The sequence below is a fragment of the Rutilus rutilus genome (genome assembly GCF_951802725.1).
Source record: "Rutilus rutilus genome assembly, chromosome: 19".
Taxonomy (NCBI): domain Eukaryota; kingdom Metazoa; phylum Chordata; class Actinopteri; order Cypriniformes; family Leuciscidae; genus Rutilus; species Rutilus rutilus.
Window position 1 is genome coordinate 20,158,784 of NC_140232.1, and position 23,480 is coordinate 20,182,263.

Genomic DNA, 23,480 nt, shown 5'->3' on the forward strand with positions numbered 1-23,480 from the left:
TGATAGGTGTACCTTGTTAAAATATTTTAATATATAGTGTGACTTCTCAAGACATTTGATTACATCACATTTTCTATGTTAAAACAAATATTTAGAAAACTTTAGAAAATAGACAGAGGCTCCTGTCAGTAGATGTAGGTAGGGCTGATTCTGTGTCTAACGTCCTTGCGTTATTCAGCCTGAGGGTGGCGCTCTAATGTTGACTGACATGTAAAATAAATACATATAGTATTTTATGTCTATGGATTGACTAGCACGCATAGAATGTTTTTTAGTATTGTCTTAATGTAGTAATTATCGCCTTATTTATTTGTTTTAAAATGTTGCAAACAAAACCAAACACAGCAGAACTATAAAGGCTATTCACATTAGCACGTTTAAACTTTAATGCATTTGATACGAAGAACAGACATGCCAACGAGTTACTGACCTGATGCAAACTAATAGCTGAATCGTCTTGGTCTGAAAGTAAGCAGGGCAGTCTGAGCGCTGCAGTTCCATTTTTCACCACAGATTTACATTGAAAAAATGTGGGGCGCTGTAGAGCTGGGGAGGACACAGGCACCATCTGTCCAGTTTCATGATACATGTCTGCCGAAGCATTTTTGATACATCCCACACACTTTACGACTTAAAATGTAGAAATTCCGACAATATTTGAAACAAAATGCGGAACGTATTTACAGTTTATAACATGTAGATTAATATTTCGGTGGAGCTCTGACCCACCTGCCCTGGTCTAAACCATAGGTCTTCCATCTGCAACACAATAATTGTTTCATCTCAACCTTTTATTTTGTGAAAAAAATCAATGCATTACACAGAAATACAATATTACATTAACTTCAGCCAAACATAGAGATACAAAGTTAAATTTTAGTTGTAATGTAAATTGTTTTATCTTTTCCATAGTAAATTTTAAAATGTGGATGAAAATATTGAAATTGTAATCAAATGTGAGTGACTGTACACCAATAATGATTATTTTAATAGATGTGCAATGAAAGCATAATAGAGTATGTTATGCAGCACAGCTACTTTCATATCACTGTCCTTCATAACAAAATAATACTTTTAAAACAATACGCTTTGTGTTAACAAGTCTCAGCCTCTGACGTGGCCTTGTAATTTATGTTATATATTATTTATATATAATATTATCATATAATAAACATTATAAAACATGTCAATGCTAAATTTTACATTGAAGTTGCCTTTACTTCAAAACACAAAAGTAGACCACGATGTAAAGCGCTTTACTTCGACGACCCTCCTCCCCCTTGCATTGCGTCGCATTCTCTATACGCAAGTCGTCCAATCAGCAGTCGCAGTGAGTCTATTTAAAGAAGAAGTCCCAGCCACTATCAGCTGTCACCTGAAGGTATCCATACGCAGAGGTAAACACTTGGGCGGAGCGAAGCAGTTGACGGCTTTGAGCGCATGCTATTGGCAGAAGTGGATGTAAATACACACAGAGCTCCTAAAGTTTCTAAATTAACAGTGAACAGTGCGGAACAAGTGTATTCTTATGAATTTTCACGTAATCGTACAAGTCGACAGAGGATTTGAACTTATAAAACCTTGTTACTCAAATGTTTGCTTCTACTGTGGTTTCTCTTTCTACACTGGCACATGTTACATAAAAATGTTTTCCTCGAGCATAAAAACCGCTGACTAAAAATATCTTTTGTTTTTATTTTAAATGTCACATGATGGAATAAAGGGTGCAAAAGTTTATAACAAACTTTTATTTGAAGGCGAGGTAACTGTAGTAAATAGGTTTACTTTGTTTCTTGATTTTCAATAGCGCGTGCGGCGTGCACTAGTCTAATGTCAACGAACAACGTATTTCCAGCTATTATCGTTACGCGTCAAAAATACAAACGGTTTAAATAATACGACAATTAACAGTAAATATAACGGTTTAATTGTTTATTTAAAGTGTTTCTTCAACGCTAGAAATGAGTGGACACGCTCGCTTCGTCTCTAGATTTTTGAGCGGATGTGGTCTCAGCCTAAGAGCAGTCACGTCACGGTGAGTGTGTGTATGTATGTGCGCGCGTGTGTGTTGATTGTTCGTGTTGTTCAAGTGTTAGCCGGACTAGGGGAGTAACGGACGGACAGACCTTGTTGCGGATCCCAGGAAGTTCTGTCCCCGCTTCGCTGTGCGACTCGATTCTGCTCCGGAACCGGACCTGCAGGATGACCCAGCGGGGCCCGGCTGAGTTTACCCCACCGCCCGAGTGCCCGGTGTTCGAGCCCAGTTGGGAGGAATTTGCAGACCCGTTTGCCTTTATCAATAAAATCCGACCCATCGCCGAGAAAACGGGGATCTGCAAGGTTCGACCGCCGCCGGTGAGTGCTGTCCGGACGGTCTGAATCGGACCGGTTGATCCGGGCCAGATCTGCGGAGTGATTCTGAGTTCGATTTAAAGGGAAATGTCTAAACATGGCGGCGCAGTGACAGCACTGCCGATCCGCTTTGTGTGTCTATAGGCATCATATCAGTTGAATTTCCGAAGCTCTGCCGGGTCTGTGCTCGACCTGCGGACCCGCATGACCCGGATTTCTGACCCACGACCGCAACAACGTTGCTCACTACACGCAAACGTCGCGGATGTGTGAATATTATACAGTAAAATGGCTCTTTATAGCCGCTGCAAGTGTAGTTTACGGCCTGTCTCAGTTCTAGTACTGGATTAAACGTAACATTTACTTAGTTTAGTTTGCTGATTGTCAGTGATTATCGTTGATATAAAATATCGTTTTATAATATATATTTATATATTTATATCTATATTTTTTGTATATTGAATTAGTAGTCCTGGTATAGTTGCTTCTGCATCTTTGTTGTTGACATTGAAGAACAGAAACCCCCATCTGTTACCTCATCATTTGATTGAAAGGCTACTAATGAGTTCGATGTACTTTTTAACGAGAATTTAATGTTCTCATACCAGACAAAAAAAAATATATATATAAAAAAAAATACCAATATCAAGAGACAAGGAGATACCTGCCAATGCGGAAATAAACTTCCTTTCATTTTCACCTAAGCACATAGGCTACTTTAAATGGTCCTTAATTGAGTTAAGTCTATATTAATTTTATTGCATATATGAACAGATTGTTAAGCATACAATGATAGTATAAATTATTCTATATCTTCTATTCTGGTCAGAACAAATCCATTCTGTGTCAAAAGTGGTTGTGTGCGGATTAGATTAATGCAATTAATTAATTACCGTTTATACCCAGCGACTAAATATAGTTTACATATTAGCGAAATGATCCAGTTTAGACCAGCGGCGTTAATCTGAATCCGAACTCTTAACTCCAGAACCTGTCTAAACCAGTTTGAAGGGTTTCAGTGGTTCTGATGTCGTCTATAGTGAACATTAGACGAGTCCAATGACACGAACATTATAATTTATTAATATCTGAAGATGGTTTTATGTGTCTGACAACCCGATTATGTATTTCATAATATTTATTTTCATGTTTATGGACACTAAAACTAGTTTTGGTCTTCATGTTATTTTAAATGCCATGTACTTATTTATTGACCATTCTCGCCCTATCTGTTATGGCCATGACGCGCTCTGGATCAGACTCGCTGGTTCTGATACTGGCTTCAGGTTCTTTTATGAATCTATTTGATTCGCAGCTACGTGACGTGGTTCACGGCACGCATGAGGTCGCAGATGAGGGAAAGCGTAATTACGTTTAACAAGCGACGATTAACGGGTGAAACATGTCAAGCATCATTATAGTACGATGGCTTGGTATAACGTTAACTGACTCATTAATAAACCAGAAAGTAATATTTTGCGAAGGTTAGAAAGCTGAGAATGTTTTCCAAACGGCCTCTTGCTTTCTAACGTTACCACCAACATACGTGCGTTGGACCCTGGCACGTTTTAAACCATTTAGACCGTGTAAAGTGATTGTGTAGGTTCGGTTCGGTTCGGCTCATTCTGGTCCGAAACCTGTGGATGGATAGATGAAGTCCTCGGGCCGGGCGCGTCCTCCATGTTGCGAGCTTTGGAGTGAATGTACCATCTGGCCATTTTGTGTCTTTCTGTAACTATGCTGCCTGAACAGCAAACAAGGAAATACTGTAATAAATGGTCTTAATATGCGCATAACTCACCTTCATTTCATAGGTTTTGTGTAGCTGAGGTAGTAGATGCAGTTTGTGGTGAATATTGTTCATAAGAGAGGCAGAAATCTGTATATGTAGTCAATGATCTCAATGCACAGTGGTTTAATGTACAGACTCCTGCACTGGTGTGTGTCTATGGATAAGCCATTTTATGCATTATGAGGCAGGAAAATAGTATTTCTCTCTTTTTTTAATAAAAACTATTGTTTTGTTTTGTTTTCCTCAGGTAGGCTACGGATTACATAATTGCACCATTAATATAGGCTAAATGTATAAAAGCAAACTTATCTGCATTTTAAATTCACTGATGCTAAAATGTGTGGTTTTGCAGCACATTTTGATTGTGGTTATCCTGGGGTTCCTTATTTGGTTAAGAAAGGGTAACACTTTATTGATCCCAAGAGGAAAATGTCTGGTCTCTGTAATCAAACTGTTAATTACATTGTGTGTATCTGGAGACACGATTGTGTGTATCTGGAGACACGATTGTGTGTGTGTTGCTGTTTTTCTGAGCGCAGTTGTAAGAATGTGGTTATGGGAGGCTGGAGACAAAGACAATGTGTTAAACTTAGACCAAAAAAAAAAAAATGATATAGGGGACTGAACTGAAAGAAAACCACAATTCCACCGTTTAGCCATCTACAGCAGGTTGCGTGTGAGTTAATGTGATATATATTTTTTTTAGCTCACTTTTAGCCACTGTGTTAAGCAGACACACATTCACAAGTCTGTTGACCACAAACCAAAGTGTACCAGTCACATTTGTACAGGGTTGTCTTCGTCAGATCTTTTCAATTAAATTTATGAATGCAAAGGGGGAAAAAAAATAGTGAATGAGAAGCAACTAAGTTTCTTATTTTGCTTCTGAAATTGTGTACTCTATATAATGTGGTGTTCCAATGGTGTGTTTTTACATGTGTTTATGTAGATATTTTGTGTCCCCGTTTAATTTATCAGTGTCCAGTACCCTCAGAATGAAAGTCTTATCTGTAAACATGAAAAACGGTTACCTTCTTATCAAAAGCTTCTTTTTGTGTGCATTGTGTGCACATGCAAACACAGTCTTGATGATATCAGAAGGCTGCTGAATGAATTCAGAAAATCAGAAAGCTAAAGATAAAAAATGATTTCTTTGATAAAGCCTCTCCTGTTTCGAACATGTTTGTGTTCATGACCTCAGCGGTAATGAGTCAGAGGCTCAACTCAAGGATGCAGTCTACAGTTTGGATTTGCTGTTGATGGAAATAAAGTTTGTGTTTGTGAGCATTTTAACTTTTAACTACAAATATAAGTAGAACGTAGGCCTAAATCGCACAGGACCATACAATGAATGGTTCATTAGGCCCCTTTGGATCTCACAGCTTGATTTTTACTGTGAAATTATGCTGACATTGCATATTAAAGTTAAATAAACTTCAGAAATCAAGAAATTGAAAATAAATATCAATAAAAGTATAAGAAATGTAACTTTACTAATTGTATGTTAACTTTGTGTGTGTGTGTGTGTGTGTTTAGGACTGGCAGCCTCCATTTGCATGTGACGTTGACAGGCTTCATTTTACTCCACGAATCCAGAGACTCAACGAGTTAGAGGTAATTGTAAATTTTTTGATTTGAGCTGAAAAATTGTGTGTATAGAATTTTGGCTATATTCATGAGGGCCAAATATTTCGAAATATCCCCTAAAATATAGTGACACGTGCTGACAACTAACTTGCGAGGTCATCTGAAGTGCTTTTCACTGTTTGAAAAACATAAATCTGTCAAATCAGTCTACTGATATCAACAGGTTTGTCACAGGGTTAGGTTTGGGGTCAGGGTTTTGCAAATATCATCACCTCTGTTGAAAAGAACACTGTGTCTAAGAGATGTCGTCAGTAATGTAGCGAAACTGAAGGGTGCATGTTTGCATTGTAAGGTCAATGGTCAGTCTTGTCAGCAGAATTTGGGTCTTTTGAGATGTCTGATATTAAAAAAACACCATCTCTGAGATGCTTAATAATTAACATGCACCATTCACAATGTTGCTGATTCTCATTTTCTCTTTCTGTGCACCTCCATCAACCCCCCTCCCCCCTCTTCTCGCAGGCTCAAACCAGAGTTAAACTCAACTTTTTGGACCAGATTGCTAAGTTTTGGGAACTACAAGGATGCACGCTCAAAATTCCACATGTGGAGCGGAAGATCCTTGATCTGTACCAGCTGAACAAAGTGAGTCAGTACTATACAGTATATGGTTTGATCCATTATGACTCTTAATATTGTTAGCTGAAACCTGTGACTCATATCTGTATGTGTCTCAGAGTAAAGGCCGGTTCACACTAAGGACGATAACTATAATAACTATATATAAAGTTTTAAAAATAGTTCTAATTCTGTGAGAATGGGGAAGAGGAACAATATCGTTGGAATCACTTTCAGAAATATTTTTGAACGATGAACTCATGAACGATAAAAACATTGAGAGCAAATCAAAATATCAAAAGTTCATAAAGAGACAGATGACAAAACTGCTGCATGTGGTTATAATATTCTTTGTTGGTGTGGAGGTTAATATAGTTAGTATAGTTATTATTATTGTGAATGGACCTTAATTTGTGTAACCGCTGGGTTCTTTATCCTTGACCAAGATAAACTAAAGCATTGATAAATGTTAATTATATTTTTTACAATGAAGTCCAAAACTCTCTTTCTACATCTTGCCAGTTGGTTGCAGATGAGGGCGGATTCGATTTGGTTTGTAGAGAGAGGAGATGGACGAAGATTGCCATGACGATGGGTTTTGCCCCAGGCAAAGCTGTGGGGTCCCACCTGAGAGCCCATTATGAGAGGGTCCTGTATCCGTACAACCTCTTCCAGTCTGGGACAAACCTGCTGGTGAGTCTAACTTATAGATGCATCAAATCAATATATCACACACTCTGCATAAAGCTTTCAGCAGTCATGCAGGAGTTCATCGTGTGTTTGGGCGGCTTTTAGGGTTAGTCGGGTTACAGCTGATCTGCAGTATTAAAGCTGGGCCTTCAGGGGTTAGCAGTATTAGTTTGTGCACTATTAAGGTCTGATGGAGTATTCTCTGTGCAAAAATGCAATCTGTGGTTGTTAAGTGTGTTTTATTGTGTTCTATCTGCTTGTTTTCTGTATTGTGTGCTGATCTTTTCAGCGTTACTGCTATTTGTGCTGCAGCCTCTGCCAAATGTGGTCGCAAATTACTTCTTTTGTCTTTAGAGACGATGTATTAATATCAATTAACTGGATGTTTTGAAAAGCACAAACACTATAATATTCATATATTTTTTAATGTGGTCAGTGGTCATATGCAAGAGCAAACGAAGAGTAACTTGGAGCCAACTAATTTTCTTTCCATTGACTGAATGCTTGACATCTCTGTTAGAGATGTCTGTGACCTCTGACCCTGAGGTCACTGGCAATGTGTCTGTAATGTTGGGTGCTCTTTTCTACATCAGGCTCCTGAGATCGCAGCCAAACTGTCAAGTTTTAGGGCACCTCCTGGGATGGAGGAGGTACGTTTCTACTTTCCCCATTACTTAATCTGACGATTTAAATATGGACAAGGATGTGATGTCATTATGGGACCTGTGGCAATTCATGTTTTTCATTTAGTAGTCGCTGTGGCTCTTCACTCTCCATCTTTAAAGTGTAAAAACTAGGGATCATATTGATAAAATCATGTATTACCCCTTTATTAATGTTTTACACAAAATGTCTCCTTGGTTCCTTATTGTAATGATCTGTAAACATTTCCTTTTGCTGCTTTTGTCAGCGTGTGTGTGTGAGTGTGAGTGTGTTTATTTATTTTTCTTAACGCAGTGTTTTTCTTTTTGAGTTTGGGTAACAAATGGGAGCGAGCTGTTGTTTCTGTGACGGACAGCATTCAACCCGTCCTGACCCCCACCAAACCCGCAGCCATCCTGCCGAGACACTGTTGCTTTCATTCTCCACCTACTTCTCTTGTCTTTTTCACTTGCTGCTCTTTCTGTTTTTGTCTTTTTGACTTCTGCCGCATCTTTTCTTCCACCCCTCCCCCTCCCACTCCTCCTCTCAACCACAGAGTCTGTGACCTGCTTTCTGTTCACGCTAATCTCTTTACACCTCCAGCTGTTCTCTCTCCTCCCTCTATCCTCTGTTTCTACGTTAATCTGTAATCTGATACTGGTAGCAAGCATAACCGGGAATGTTGAGGATTTTTCCTGCATGCAATCACAGATGTAACACTCTTTAAGGCCAGGCTAACAGGTTATTCACACATTAGCATGGATTATCTGTGGAGTGGAGGGAAATGATGACGGTGATTTAGAGGGAATTTTTTAAAAGTGTGAAGTTCCACAATTTCAAGTGTGGAGAACTGAGCTGACCTTAAAATGACCTTTGACTCTTCATTAGCTGCGAATTAAAATCTTAAACATCACTCTGGAAAACAGACCTAATGTTTTTAATTAAATCACAATCTAAAGGAATAGTTCATGCAGAAATTACGTTTTTTAAACATTTTACCACCCTCATGTTGTTCTCAACCTGTATGAGTCAGTCATACAGGTTGAGAACAACATGAGGGTGGTAAAATGTTTAAAAATGTTTCTCTACACAAATGGAGATTCATTAGCTGTTATTTTCCACGGGCTGCCAAGCAAAAAAAAAAAAAGTACAATGTAAATTATTTGCTGAATATCTTGCCATTCAGCTGTAGCTTTTTAATCACATTTGCAACATGGAAAAGAGCAGTTTGGACATTCTGCCAAACATCTCATTTTGTGTTTGACGGGGGAAAAAAGAAATTCATTTAAGTTTAAAACTACATGAGGGAAAGTGAATTATGACAGCATTTTCATTTCATCAAGTTAATTTCCAGACTGAAGGGCTCATTTAACCGGGTGAGTTGTGTTTTCCTCAGTGTCTCCAGAAGACTCCAGTGGATGATGTAAATGACAAAGATAAAGAGTATAAACCCCACGACCTGCTGCAGAGGCAAACCATTCATGTCCAGCCCAACGACACAAGCGCACCTGCTAGAAGAGCCAAGAGGATGAAAACAGAGGTGAATGTAAACAATCGCACTCACATGTTCATAATCACAATCTGACTCCATTTTGTCAGTTTAGATTTAAGTTGTTTTACTTCTCCATGCCAGTCAGTATGTGAGTTTGGAGCAAGATTTTATTATTTTTTTCCCAAAGGCTGTATTTATTTGATCAAAAATACAGTAAAAAGTAATAATTTGAAATATTACACAGTTTAAAATGCTGTTTTGGTGCTCAAAAAGCATTATTATTATCAATGTTGAAGACAGTTATTTTTGTGGGAAACGTCTTTGATTTAATATAAAGTTTAAAAGACCTTAAAAAACATTAAAAACTGTCATTTTTGATCAATTTAATTCATTGTATTCATTCAAGTATTCATTTCTTAAAAAAAGAAAAGAAAAAAAAAACTTTTTGACCTCAAACTTTTGAAAGTTAGGGTATAATATTTTTTTCTATGTTAAACGAATAGATTCTTTGTTAGCGTTTTAACTCGCATGCTCAATGTCTGTGTCTAGTCTGGCTGTGTTAAGTCGGAAGAGGGTGAGGGATGTGAGAACAGACCCAATCTCAGGAGAAGGATGGGTTCCTTCGTTGCCAAGCCTGAACCAGGTGAGCATCTAACCTCACATGACTCACAGATCTTCAGTAGCCTATATCTATAGCCAATCACGCAAAGCAAACATGATTAGCATAGCTTTATTAGTCAAATCAGTGTCTTTATATTAACAAATGTGTTTGTATGTGTGTATTAGAGAGGGAGATCCCTATACAGGTGAAGCAGGAACCTGTGGAGATATATGAGCTGAATCCTGAACCAGAAAAAAGCAAATCACGTTACAAGAAAAATATCCTCCCTCCTCCAGTGAGCGTGGTGAGTTTCCTCCCCTCTCTCTCTCATTCAAATGTAAGTTCTGCTGAGCTTTTCTCTCACATGTAAATCAGAACCGTGGACAAACTGATTTTGTTGATCGTAGTTTAGAGTTATTACAAGTTAACTCATCTGATTTTATTGATCTTAAACCATTGACATTGAGTAACTATATGATATTATACAGTACTGTGAAATAAATTCTAGTTCACTTAAACTATATTTCTTTTGTAACTATAAGCCCTGTTCAAACACTTTATGTAGCTAAACCTTGTAAACGTGGCTTGTGATATTATAGTGCTCTCCGTCTTTCTCTAGGTGGACCTGTATGTGTGTTTAGTGTGTGGAAAAGGGAACGATGAGGATCGTTTGTTGCTATGCGACGGTTGTGATGACAGCTACCACACCTTCTGCTTGATCCCGCCCCTCAGTGAGGTTCCTAAAGGTGATTGGAGGTGCCCTAAGTGTCTGGCTCGGGTGAGTTTGCATAGTAAAAAGTAACAGGGTTTTGCTTTAGCATCCCTATCCATTCAATGTTGCTTTTAAAGAGACTTTGATTCAGTAGAATAGATAGATGATTGACTCATTATTTATATGTTTCTGCAGGAGTGCTGTAAACCTCAGGAGGCGTTTGGCTTCGAGCAAGCGTACCGGGACTATTCTCTGAAATCCTTTGGGGAAATGGCAGACTCCTTCAAGTCAGATTATTTCAACATGCCCGTTCATGTATGTACGAAACCCTACTGAGACTAACGTTGACTCTCAAGAGTATATACAAATCTAATGTTAAAACAGAAGCTAACCTTAACATAATAACCACTAATGTTGATGTTAATTTTTGTCCTGTGAATACTGAAAATGGTGTTTGTTGTAGATGGTACCCACCGAATTGGTAGAAAAAGAGTTTTGGAGATTGGTCGGCACCATTGAGGAGGATGTGACAGTGGAATATGGCGCTGATATAGCCTCAAAGGAGTTCGGAAGCGGTTTTCCAATCAAGGGCGGAAAGTTTAAGGTTGCGCCGCATGATGAGGTACAACTGAAATATCAGATTTTGAGATATTAATAGAACGTCTTGACATATAATTTTCCATATGTAGTACATCCTGTTTCCATCACTGATTTAGTTATTCTGTGCTGTGATTGGTTGCTGTAGAAATATCTTGATTGTGGGTGGAACCTGAATAACATGGCCATGATGACACCGTCAGTGCTGACCCATGTCACTGCTGATATCTGTGGCATGACTTTGCCGTGGCTCTACGTGGGCATGTGCTTCTCCTCTTTCTGCTGGCACATTGAGGACCACTGGAGCTATTCAATCAACTACCTGCACTGGTAATAAGCACAATTTCATTAATAAGCACTTTATATTTTGCAGCACCCTGAACTGATTGTGCTTCTGTCCCCTACAACCTTGGGTTTTTTTTTCTTTAAATTTGGTGTCTTCTATAAGTAATCTAAAACACAGTTACCCATGAGAGTGTGTGTTATAACAGAGAGGAAATATCTGAGATTGATGTGACTAAATTGTCCTTTACACAATTTTTTTTAAAGGAATGAAATTGGTACTTAAATTCAGCAAGGTAGCATTACATTTATAAAAAGTGACAGTGAAGATTTTTATAATGTTACAAAAGATTTATATTTCAAACAAATGCTGTTCTTTTGAACTTTTCATACATCTATGAATCCTGAAAAAAATGCATCAGTTTCTGCAAAATATTAAGCAGCACAATCTGTTTTCAACATTGATAATAATAAAAAAAAACTAATTCTTGAGCATCAAATCAGCATGTTAGAATATTTTTTGAAGGATCATGTGACACTAAAGACTGGTGTAATGACTGCTGAAAATTCAGTTTTATATATAAATATATTAAAATAGAAAACCGTTATTTTAAATTCTAATATATGTCACAATATTACTGTTTTTACTTGAATTTTATTAAGTAAATGCAGCCTTGGTGAGCATAAGAGACTTCTTTCAAAAACCTTACCGAAAACTTTCATGTATGTGTGAAGACCTTGATGATGTGTTTTGTGTGTGTTAGGGGAGAACCTAAGACCTGGTACGGTGCTCCTGGTTTTGCCGCTGAGCAGTTGGAGGCAGTCATGAAGAAACTGGCTCCGGAACTGTTTGAGTCTCAGCCGGATCTTCTACACCAGCTCGTCACAATCATGAACCCCAATACACTCATGGCCCATGGAGTACCAGTGAGTAACGTTTATACACACAATTACAAGTCACACACTCGCATAGAGAACCTGTGAGTAACACATGCTCTGTTTTTAGATTTACAGAACCAATCAGTGCGCAGGAGAGTTTGTCATCACTTTTCCGCGATCCTATCACAGCGGCTTCAACCAGGGCTTCAACTTTGCAGAGGCTGTGAACTTTTGCACAGTGGACTGGGTGAGCGTTTCCTCGATCAATCCTGCTGTTACAATGACTGTTGTTAATGTAGATTCTCTTGGTCCGGTCTCAGAGCTGAGCATGGAGAGATTAAATTCACATACATTTTTGCAGTTATTTTTCCTGTATTTTTTTTTTTTGTAATCTTCTGTTACTACTTTGCTTTGTAAATTTGGTGTGCAGATGCCACTGGGGCGTCGGTGTGTGGATCACTACCGCCTGCTGCACCGTTACTGTGTGTTCTCTCATGATGAGATGGTGTGTAATATGGCCACGAAGGCTGACAACCTGGACGTGGTTCTGGCGTCAGCCGTACAGAAGGACATGCGGCTCATGATAAGAGAGGAGAGAGAGTTACGGGACAAAGTTCGTAAGATGGTGAGCGGACACAAACAAAACCTGTCAAGTCCGTGTGTGTGTGCGTGTGATGCAATTTGTGTGAATGACACTATAGTTTAAATTTATGCAATAGTGTTCATTACTACTCTCACTCGGAATAAACAGATTCTGTATTTCTGAAATGCAAATCTGTTATAATTCAATAAAACAACTATCATCACTTTATGATCCTATTTATCCACCTATGTTCATAATAATCATTATATTATATTATATTATATTATATTATATTATATTATATTATATTATATTATATTTTTGAGTTGTCAATGTGTTAAACTGAGATTAGCTAAATATAATGTAATGGTGTTTAGTTTATTCTAATAATGCAAATTCGAGCAATTCAGTGACAGATTAACTACAAAAAAATTGTTTAATTAATTGTCAGCCCTAACGAATATATAACATAATATGGTATTGGTCATGGTGGTGTATAATATTGGTTATTTGAATATGTTAGAGATTCTAGTAATTTCTGATTATGCCATTTTTAATTATATGTGCAATAAAAAAAGATTATACTTGTCTATACATGATCATTTGTTAATATTCTCTCTCTCTCTGTAGGGGGTGGTCCAGTGTGAATTGTTTGAATATGACTTGCTGGCAGATGATGAGAGACAGTGCGTGAAGTGTCGCACCACCTGTTACCTCACTGCTCTCACCTGCCCCTGCAGACCAGGAGTCCAGGTGTGTCTACACCATGCCTACGACCTCTGCTCCTGCCCTGCCTCCAACTACACACTCAAGTAAGCCTCCACTCCACTGCTTTCACTACTCCTCAATGACCTTATTTAAAAATTCGTCAAAGAAAATAACATATATTTACATGTATTTATTATATTAAATCATTGCAGTGATTCCACTGCTAATAATCATAATCAGTGATGCAGATTTCTTTAGTGAATGTGGTGAAAGTTTCACTCAATGCAATGCTCAACCACACAGTTACCGTTACACACTGGATGACCTTTACCCCATGATGAACGCTGTGCGGCAGAGGGCGGAGTCTTACGACGAGTGGGCGTCAAAGGTGACAGAGGTCATGGAAGCAAAGCTAGACAAGAAACGCAGTGAGTTTCACTCTGAGAACTGATAGTCTTTGAATCTTTCTGAATGAGAATCCACTTTCAACGTGTAGTTTTATTATTATTATTATTATTATATAAAAATAATATAAATGTATAAATAAAATAAATGTATTTACACTAAATGTATAAATTAAAATGGATGATAAATTCCTTTTTTTTTTCCAATAAATTACATACAATTATTTTATTCTAAGCAAAAAAGTGTATTATTAACCTTTTTCCTGCGCATGTAGAAATGAATATTATAGCCCACTTTTTACAAGTTTTAAGTACAAAATCAAATCCCGCACTAGAAATATCAAAATCAAATCCCACAATTATTAGAATATTGTATTTCAGTCATGAAATGTTACATGACTAAAGTTAAATGCATTTGTGAGTACCATGTAATGAGTTTCACTTCTACCTCTGGCCCTCTCTCTCTTTTTCACTGTAGATGTCACCGTGTTTCGCACCCTTCTAGAGGAGTCTGATGAGAAGTCGTTCCCAGAGAACGATCTGTTACGTCAGCTAAGGCTAGTAACTCAAGATGCTGAGAAATGCTCGTCTGTTGCTCAGCAACTGCTAAACGGCAAAAGGCAGACCAGGTATATATACACATACATACACACGCACACACACACAGACTATTATGAAACCTACTCAAACAAGCCAAATGTATATTGTGAATTTTGTAATATATTTTGAAATATTTATTTTCTATTTTAATGTATTATAAAATGTAATTTATTTCAGTGATGGCAAAGCCGAATTTTCACCAGCCATTACTCCAGTCTTCAGTGTCACATGATCCTTCAGAAATCATTCTAATATGCTTATTTGGTGCTCAAGAAACATTTATTAATGTTAAACTATATCAGTAGCCGCTTTTCCACCGTCAAGCCAAACTGTTGTGAGAACGTTGTGACGCTGTTGTGAGCTACCAATTTCTCTGTGCTATTTGAGCAACGTAAACTCAAATTTATAATAAAATAAAAAGATTTTTATCTGATCATCCTCCATAACGGTCGCTATATGTACATCTCATATCATTACGCTTGCGTTACCAAGGCAATGACTGATGCATTTGTATTACATTCCAAATAATTTATCCGCCCCACAGTGGAAAATGAAACCATATCGGTACCGGCTGGGCCGGAATCTCACGGAATTGAACGTTTAATGAAAGAACGGTTTTCATAGCGATTCTCTGATTAGTATAGAATGTAAAAGAAAATGGTGTATACCTGAACTATAAATCTTTTGTGTGAATTTAAATGTCTGCACTGTCACTTTTTATCAATGTAATAAGTTCTTGCTGAATAATATGTTTTCACTTTTCACTTAACATGCGTGATGCGTCTAAAAAATGGTGGAGCTCATGGCACAGATTGCTGAAAAACAAGTGCATTGCAACTCTCAATGACACACGTCTATACACATACTTACATAGTGCAAACGGATGCAAGAATGACCTCTCTTACACACTCACTATACAAGTACTTCAACTCAGTGTTTATTTCCATTTAAGGGGAATTTCCAAAGTGGTGGGCTTTGTTTTCCTGCACACAGTGGTTTGGTTTGGTCTAGACACATGTGGCATGTGAATTTTGTGTATGCTTTCATGCATTTGTTTATGTCTGTCTGCCGTCATCTGTCTGCAGGTATCGCACAGGCGGGGGTAAATCTCCTAATCAGCTCACTGTGGAGGAAATGAGATCATTTGTCCGCCAGCTTTATAACCTGCCCTGCAGCCTGACACAGGCACCGCTTCTGAAGGTGACTGACACTCACACACTCACACACACATGCAGGCAGTCCTCCTGAAGATGAATGAGGCACAGTTCATCTCTAAACAGCTCATATAATAGAAGCTATTAACACTCTCTGTCTCAGGAACTGCTGAATAGCATCGAGGATTTCCAGCAGCACAGTGAGAAGCTTCTCTCCGATGAAGTGAGCGCAGATGTTGTTAGTGAGATCGAGTCCTTGCTGGAGGAGGGCTCTCAGTTCGACGTGTTTCTTCCGGAGTTGCCGCTGCTACGGGAGCGTTTGGAACAGGCACGGTGGCTGGCCAGAGTTGAGCAGGCAGAGGATCCGGTATCAAACCCCTGCGGTCTCTCTCTGGACAGCATGCGCCGGCTGATCGATCGAGGAGTCGGACTGACTCAGCATCCCTCCACTGAACGCACGATGGCTCGGCTGCAGGAACTGCTCACGATCTCAGAGGAGTTGGAGGAGAAAGCGCAGGCACTGCTGAAGGCCAGGTGGGGGCAGCACTAAATATGATGAACTCCCTTCCTCAAATATAGGCAGCTATATATTTTCACCGTTTATATCGTGAGAAAATATTATGTGTAAAGTAGTATTGAAAAGAAATTTGTAACAAATACGCTGGATATCATTTTAAAACAGTGCAACTCATCCATTTAAAAGAAACCAATCAATAAAAAAGCCACAATTTATATTTGTCTACTAAATTGTCTACTAAGTCTTTTTAGACCATTGAATAGATGGTGTACCAGTGTTATTTAAATAATATTATAGTATTTAATATTTGGCTTTTTAAGTTTTTTTTTTTTTTTAAGTTTCAGTAATTTTGTCCTTTTGTATTAGTTATTTTTATATAGCTTTATTTCATTTTTTTTTTTTTTGTCATTTTAGTACTTCAACTTATGCTTTTGTTATTTTAATTAGTTTCCAAGACAACTTTTCATAAGGCTAGTTAGCCATTGCAGTGGTATCTCAGGTTTCAAGCTGTAACAATTGGGGAACCACTTCCTTTCATACAACAGATGAACATTTGCATCAGTTCAGGACAAAATGGAGGCTTGGAAATGCAAAGCAGCTCTTGAATGAGCCTGAATTAACTCCTATGGTGCGTGCTGAGGACTTGCAGGAGGCTCCACAAAGTGATTGTGTAATGAGATGAATGACATTTGTTAATGTGTTTTCTTTTAGGCCTCCAGAGAGTTTAGAGACGATCGGTTCCATGTTGACTCAGGTGGACGGGGTACTTGCGTACCTGCCAAACTGCCTCCTACTACGAGACACATTGAACAGGGCTAAAGAATGGCTTCAGGAAGCTGAGGATTTACAGGTTGAGTACTCCTAGCTAAATTAACTATATATGCATTCGGCACACTAGGGTACTGTCTCGTGTCTGTTCATGTTTTTGAAGGGAGAAAAAAAATCTGTCAGTAATGTTAATGGTAGTTGTGATCCTTTGTGTTTCTGTTTGTGCTGGCAGGTGGCAGGTCAGTCTCCAGTTCTCAGCTCGCTCTCTGATATGGTTCTGAGAGCTCATGCTATTCCTGTGCGACTGGAGCCTCTGGACCAGCTGGAGGTTCTGGTATCAGAGGTGAAAGCCTGGAAAGAGTCAGCCACAAAAACCTTCCTCGTCAAAAACTCCCCCTTCACGCTGTTGGAGGTTAGACTGGACAGTTTATTAAACTAATAGGAAATATTACGTTTTTAATTTTTTAACAATTTAAATAGGCGTTTAGTTCTTAAATGATAGAAAGTTTCAAAATTAACTTTTTTCTTAAAATTTCTTATAACCTTATAATGAATTAGAGGTTGGGTTTAAATTGTAAAGAATAAAAAAAGGCATAAAGAAAATTACTACAGATCATCATAGCAAAATAATCTCAGTCATTTCTTCAATGTAAAAAAAACACTTTAAATTACTGCTTTGCTTTCATTTATGACATACATTAATTATATATTGTTAATCTATGATGAATATGATTGTAATATTTAAATACTGTTGTCCCAATTATTTTCAAAAATAATAAAGCAAAGTGTATAATTGTATTTAATTAAATTATATTTTAATTATTAACATATCTATAAAGATATGTTATGAGAATGAAATGCAAATAGAAAAAATATGCAAAAATAGTTTAGATTTTTGGGGTGAAATATGACCTGAACATGTTTTCATTCACTCATAAAGAAACTTTGTAAAACTTTCATTTGAATAAATAGTAGTTGAGGATTTCATTGGTCTGATCACCTGTGCAGGTCTTGTGTCCCCGATGGGAAGTGGGCAGCTCTTTGAAGAAGAAGATGAGGAAGGTCAAGGGAGAGTGCGTGTCATCAGGGAAGAAGAAGCTTGTGAAGCTGGACAGTGTGAGTGATGTGGAGAGAGCACTTTCAGACAGCAAAGACTCTGCGTCCGCTGTGAGTTCGCTATACAATACATTTCAGAAAAATTGTAGATGAATGAAAAGCTTCTCTTTCTCATTCACTTTCTTTTTCTCTCTCGCAGATGTTTACTCTGGCTGAGGTTCGTTTAAAAGAGTTGGAGTCGCTATGCTCTCTCCGTGCAGCTAATGAATCGAAGCTCCTGCCTACAGCGGACTGCTCTGCTCTCAAAGTGTGTGTGTGTCAGAAGCCAGCCATGGGCGCCATGCTGCAGTGCGAGCTGTGTCGAGATGCTTTCCACAGCGTGTGTGTACGCGGGCCCTCGGATCCCCTCGACCCTGAAGCCTGGCTGTGTCCGTTATGCCTACGGTCGACTAAGCCTCCTATGGACAAGATCCTGACACTGTTGTCATCACTGCAGCGGATCCGTGTGCGTTTCCCTGAGGGTGACGCTCTACGTTATATGATTGAACGTACTGGCAGCTGGCAGCGGCGGGCACGAGAGGTCATAGACTCTTATGATCTCTCGCCGACCTCTCAGGATTGCAGAGTAGCTTCACCTTCAAGGAGCCACAGGACCACTGGGCACAACAGGAAGGTTAGACATTATTTCACACAGGCATCAGACTGTTAGTGGTTCGATGTTTTGTTTCCAAAGGGGTGAGAATCTTGCAGTCAGAATACTGTTACCTTTTTTGCCATTTTATTTGATTAATTATTATTTTTGATGTTATTCAATTAAAATGTATATAATTTAATTTAATTTAATTTAATCTTTTTATATTTACTACTTTAAAAAAAAATTGTTTTACTTTTATTTTAATTAATTTTATCTTTCATTATTTTTTAAAACAATATATATTGTTTTTATTTGTGAATTACATCAGTTTACCCTTTTTTTTTCTTTTTTTTTTCGTAGCTGTGTAAAGCCATTTTTGCTTTCTACTCATCAATAAAGAGTCATTGTTGTTTTATTGTAGCAGTTGTGTGGATCTCCATCTCAGAGTCAGGACTGGCGTGTTTCTGGGCAGGAACAGACGGTGTTTTACACAGAGCAACGCTGTATCCCTCTCCAGGGTCTGTATCATTCTCACATACACAAACTCAGAGCATTTTCCTATTTTCTGAAATCTCACTGCAGAGCAAGTGCAGAATGACTGCTTGTTTTAAAATGAAACTCTGTCTATGTTCCAGGTCTCAGTTCGGAGTTGGAGGAACTGATGGTGGAGGGTTTGCTCCTGCAGGTTTCTGTCCCCGAGACCCAGCAGCTTTACAGACTTCTGCTGTCCGGCCTCCCGACTACAAACACTTCCCACACAGAACACACACCCTACCTCACACAGAAACACTCCTCGCCGCAGAGAGAGGTAAAGAGTGCAAGGCTTTCATGCTGTTTAGCAAATACGGGTTAGCTAACCCTAACCCTAGGCCTACTATGATATTAGACTACGTAGCCTATAATAAAAGATAATGAATTTCAAACCTGAACAAAACATGTTTTTATTCAAAGATCAACAGTCTGTCATTAGTCTTTAGTCTGCCACAAAAAAACATTAAAATCATGAACTCAAATGTCATTGTGAAAAAACAAAAAAACAATGACTGTTGTAACAGTGCGTAAATCAGACCTTTCAGGCTATAGCCTAACGCTAATAAGCCTTATGCCAAAATGATTATTACAACTAACTGTCGGTCATTAAATAAGAAATTGTGTAGATGATTTGCTTTGTGTAACCTGACATCAGACATTAGGCCGAAGTATTTTTTTGCACACAGTGCCCCAACCAATCAATCACTCCTTTTCGACTGGCTGCACATTCACTGTACTCGCGGCTGCTGCAATTTGCGCTCGCTTATCAATGCATATAAATTCGCGCCTACGGTATCTTTGTAGAATTTCAAAAAAAGAAAAAAAGATGCTGCAGCCAATGAGCAGCCGGCAGGGGCTGGCTGCAGGACGACTCAACCTCCACGGACAGTTTTTAATGTTTTATTAGACAATAACTACTCAAGATTTTGCTTTAGTATAATTTTCGGGACAAATAAGGCCGGATTCCCGAATTGTCCGGGACGTCTGGTCACCCTACTCTCAAACAATGTATATATTGTATTATTTTGCGACTTCAAATATATTGTATACATTCCATATATTAGTCAATAGTACTGTTGTTTTTTCACTTGAATACATAATTTGCTTCATACAAGTCTTTTATCTTTGAAGCAGCTTTCTTGTTTCATGTAATTTATCTTGGAGCTTGTTGGTTTAGTTGATGGTTGAGGATTTTTTTTAAACAATTGAGTATCTTTATTTAATACGTATGGAAAATATTTACAGAACCGAGGCTGCTGAAAAAGTAGGCGGCCACTATTTATGTTTTATTTAAAGCTCATTCATTTTTTTAGAATGAGGTCTTCAGTGTGGTCAGTGGGGTATAGTGTTTGATATCAATTAATAAAAAAATACAGAATTAAGTTAACTTCTAAGCTAAAGTTAAAAATGGAAGGTTCCTCCCTCATTCAAATTAAACCGTATAAGTATATAACTCTGTACATCAATAATGATTATTTTAATTGCTTTGTAAGCATCTTGACAAAGTATGTAAATGCATAGGTCAAAGGTTTGGGGTCTTTTTTAAATGTTTTTGAAAGAAGTCTCCTATTCTCATGAAAGCTGTATTGATTTGATTTAAAAATACAGTAAAACAGTACTATTGTGCAATTATTACAATTTAAAATACCTGTTTCTATTCATATATTTTTTAAATGTAATTTATTCCTGTGATGGCAAAGCAGCCATCACTACTATACAACATAATATGCTGATTTGGATCTCAAGAAACATATCTTAGTTATTATTATCATCATTGCTAAATAGTTGTGCTTCTTAATATTTTTGTGGAAACTTTTGTTGATCCACCAAAGGGTCCTCAGCCTGAAAAAGTTTAGAAGACATTTGTTTAAGAATTTATATTCATTACTTCTCTCTGTCTTGCTCTTTTTTTTTTCTCTAAAGAGAGATGCAATCACTTCAGCAGAAAAGAAAGCCAAGCGGCGAATGAACAGAGAGGATACTGAGATCAGGGATAGAGGGATTAAGCCGAAAAGCAAGAAGCAGAGAATGGGTACGGAGAAGCGGAGAGAGAGGAAAGCAGCGTCTGTCTCTGCATCAGACGTGTCTCAGTCGGAAGACTCGGAGGAGGATATGTCCCTGTGTCCAGCAGAGAGCTGTCTCCAGCCGGAGGGGGAAGAGGTGAGGGAGTGAATGTAATGAGAGCTGCACAATTCTAGATGGGCAACAGAACAAAATTATGTCATTTACTAGGGGTTCTAACCCAAAAATTGCTGCAGTCTCTTTAAAAATATTTAATTCATGTGAATGAATAAAAAAAAAAAGAAATCAGTTTGAATGAATGATTCAATGATTCACTCAAAAAGACTTCAATTTCTTCATTACTGGATGAATCAGCATTTTTAAAACAATTTTCTTGAATGATTCAATACCTATGTTTCCATCCACCTTTTTACGTGCATTTTTGGAAATCGCATAAACGCTGGATGGAAATGCCAAGATGCGCATAAAAACCTTTAGCACTCAATTGAGGTGGATCATTTTTATATATTATAAAAAGACATGCGCATAAAGTACGATGGAAATACATATAACGAACCCGGTGCACAACAAAAACTCACGTGATTCTGCCTCAACAGTGGATGTGACTGGATAACTGAACTAACCACCGGACCAATTTTCTTGCACAGCGTCTCAAATGTTGGTTTGATCATTCTGAAATGCCTAAGCCAAAGTCTGTCATCAAAATGATTTGGTATAATGACCTCCCAGAAGTGTCTCACATGATTGCGTTCCCAAATGCCAGGCATCTGAACGCATGATAACATGACAGTGGCTTCCCCGATTCCAGCAACTTCCATTTTTTTATTACAAATATTTGTATGCCAATATCCCAGGAAATTATGATTTTTGTTCTCTTGAACACTCTTGAAAATTTGTTCAAAAAAGCTGCAAATATGGCTACTGTAGAATCAAAACTGTGAACATTTATAGACATTCTGGTATGGTAGTTTGTATTTTTGTATTTTCTTTCCTGTCCTTAACATCAACCTGCTGAGGGACAACGGATTAAAATTGGCCAGTGTTGGCTAAATCTGGCCCATTTTACATATTGTTATGTATTATTATTATTGTGTATTGTCCCTGAAGTAAAAACTAAAAAATCAAAAACAAAAAACACGCTGCTTTATCGCAAATACTTTATGCGATATTCCAGTTTGAGCACAAGTTAAATTCTCAACTTCTGATGGAAACATAGCTAAAGACAAATATATTTTTAACAGCCACTTGTCACCACCTACTGGTGTAATGATATAATCGATACAATCTTTATTTGAAGCATCAAGTTACTTTCAAAAGCTGATTTACTCTATTTAGATCGCTATCGTAGACATCAGTATTTATATCCGAAATATAAACTCTGGCACAGCGAAAGCTGTGATGTTCGCTGTGATCGCACTTGTCAAAGGTTTAGATGACATTGCCGAATCAGTGTCATTTATTAGGAATAAGATCACGTGGGTGTGTAAATCGAGATCGCTCTAGTGTGTGTGTGTGTTTGAATGTGTTTTGACTGGTTTCTCTCTGCTTCAGGTGTACTGGGTGCAGTGTGACTGCTGTAACCGCTGGTTCCATATGATATGTGTGGGGGTATCGGCAGAACTCGCAGCCGAGGAGGATTACATGTGCGTGACCTGCAACACAACCAACGCGGGCCGCCGGAAGTGAGACGGACGAGGGTGGCAATCGGTCTCCCACCCCATCCTCCTCTATCCCTTCTCCTGGATGTGTAACTGACCCTCCCCGTTCCCTATCCTACGACCTCTGACCTTTGTAACAACGGTGCTATTTTACTCTTTTTGTTGGACTCTATTGTCCTGAATGATACTATTTGGTCACCTTTTTGTATTTTTACAGCTTTTTTCCTTCTGTCGAACTGTTTGTGATTGTCTAAAACAATGATAAATATGCTAAATGCTGAATGAATATAGCGGTGCATGGGTTTGTGTTTGTGTTGCTTTCTGGTGTGGAGGAGAGACGCTCTCGTGAAACACAGCGAAGGTCTTCTGCATGCACGGCCAGAAACGCCACAACACAAGACAAACCAACAGTTTTCACCAAATACAATAAATAATAAATACAGAGAAACTATTTTTTGGAAACTTGCCGTTTCAGTACACAGGCATCTGGGATTCTCTCCGTTGTGACGTTTTATTTCCTTTTGTAGATTAGTTTTATTTATCGGAGCAATAATGTCGTTTGTAAGTTTCAGGTTTGGGCGGTCTCAGTTGTGTTGGTGCT

At 38.2% G+C, this 23,480-nt stretch overlaps 1 protein-coding gene across 2 annotated transcripts; it reads left to right on the forward strand.

The window, feature by feature from the left end:
- The first annotated feature begins 2,012 nt into the window (after window positions 1–2,012).
- kdm5bb (lysine demethylase 5Bb) lies at window positions 2,013–23,480 on the forward strand. Of its 2 annotated transcripts, XM_084389505.1 has the most exons (28): window positions 2,013–2,355; window positions 5,681–5,758; window positions 6,254–6,376; window positions 6,872–7,042; window positions 7,633–7,689; window positions 9,078–9,221; window positions 9,723–9,816; window positions 9,960–10,078; window positions 10,394–10,552; window positions 10,682–10,801; window positions 10,950–11,108; window positions 11,232–11,413; window positions 12,130–12,292; window positions 12,372–12,491; window positions 12,675–12,869; window positions 13,458–13,639; window positions 13,839–13,963; window positions 14,418–14,568; window positions 15,625–15,739; window positions 15,857–16,227; window positions 16,922–17,060; window positions 17,211–17,390; window positions 17,987–18,145; window positions 18,234–18,707; window positions 19,090–19,186; window positions 19,304–19,476; window positions 21,123–21,359; window positions 22,773–23,480. In XM_084389505.1, exons 1-28 carry the CDS (start codon window positions 2,203–2,205, stop codon window positions 22,905–22,907), a joined length of 4,575 nt encoding a protein of 1,524 aa, XP_084245631.1. In that variant the 5' UTR covers window positions 2,013–2,202; the 3' UTR covers window positions 22,908–23,480. The 2 variants fall into 2 exon arrangements, with proteins under 2 accessions (XP_084245631.1, XP_084245632.1); XM_084389506.1 differs by lacking the exon at window positions 7,633–7,689 and having other exon boundaries at window positions 2,030–2,355.

Excerpts from the sequence above, each read along its gene's own strand:
- kdm5bb (XM_084389505.1), top strand. The coding sequence starts at position 2,203 with ATGACCCAGCGGGGCCCGGCTGAGTTTACCCCACCGCCCGAGTGCCCG. Across the intron at positions 6,377-6,871 it reads ATCTGTACCAGCTGAACAAA|TTGGTTGCAGATGAGGGCGG; the intron begins GTGAGTCAGTAC and ends ACATCTTGCCAG. Across the intron at positions 9,222-9,722 it reads CCAAGAGGATGAAAACAGAG|TCTGGCTGTGTTAAGTCGGA; the intron begins GTGAATGTAAAC and ends GTCTGTGTCTAG.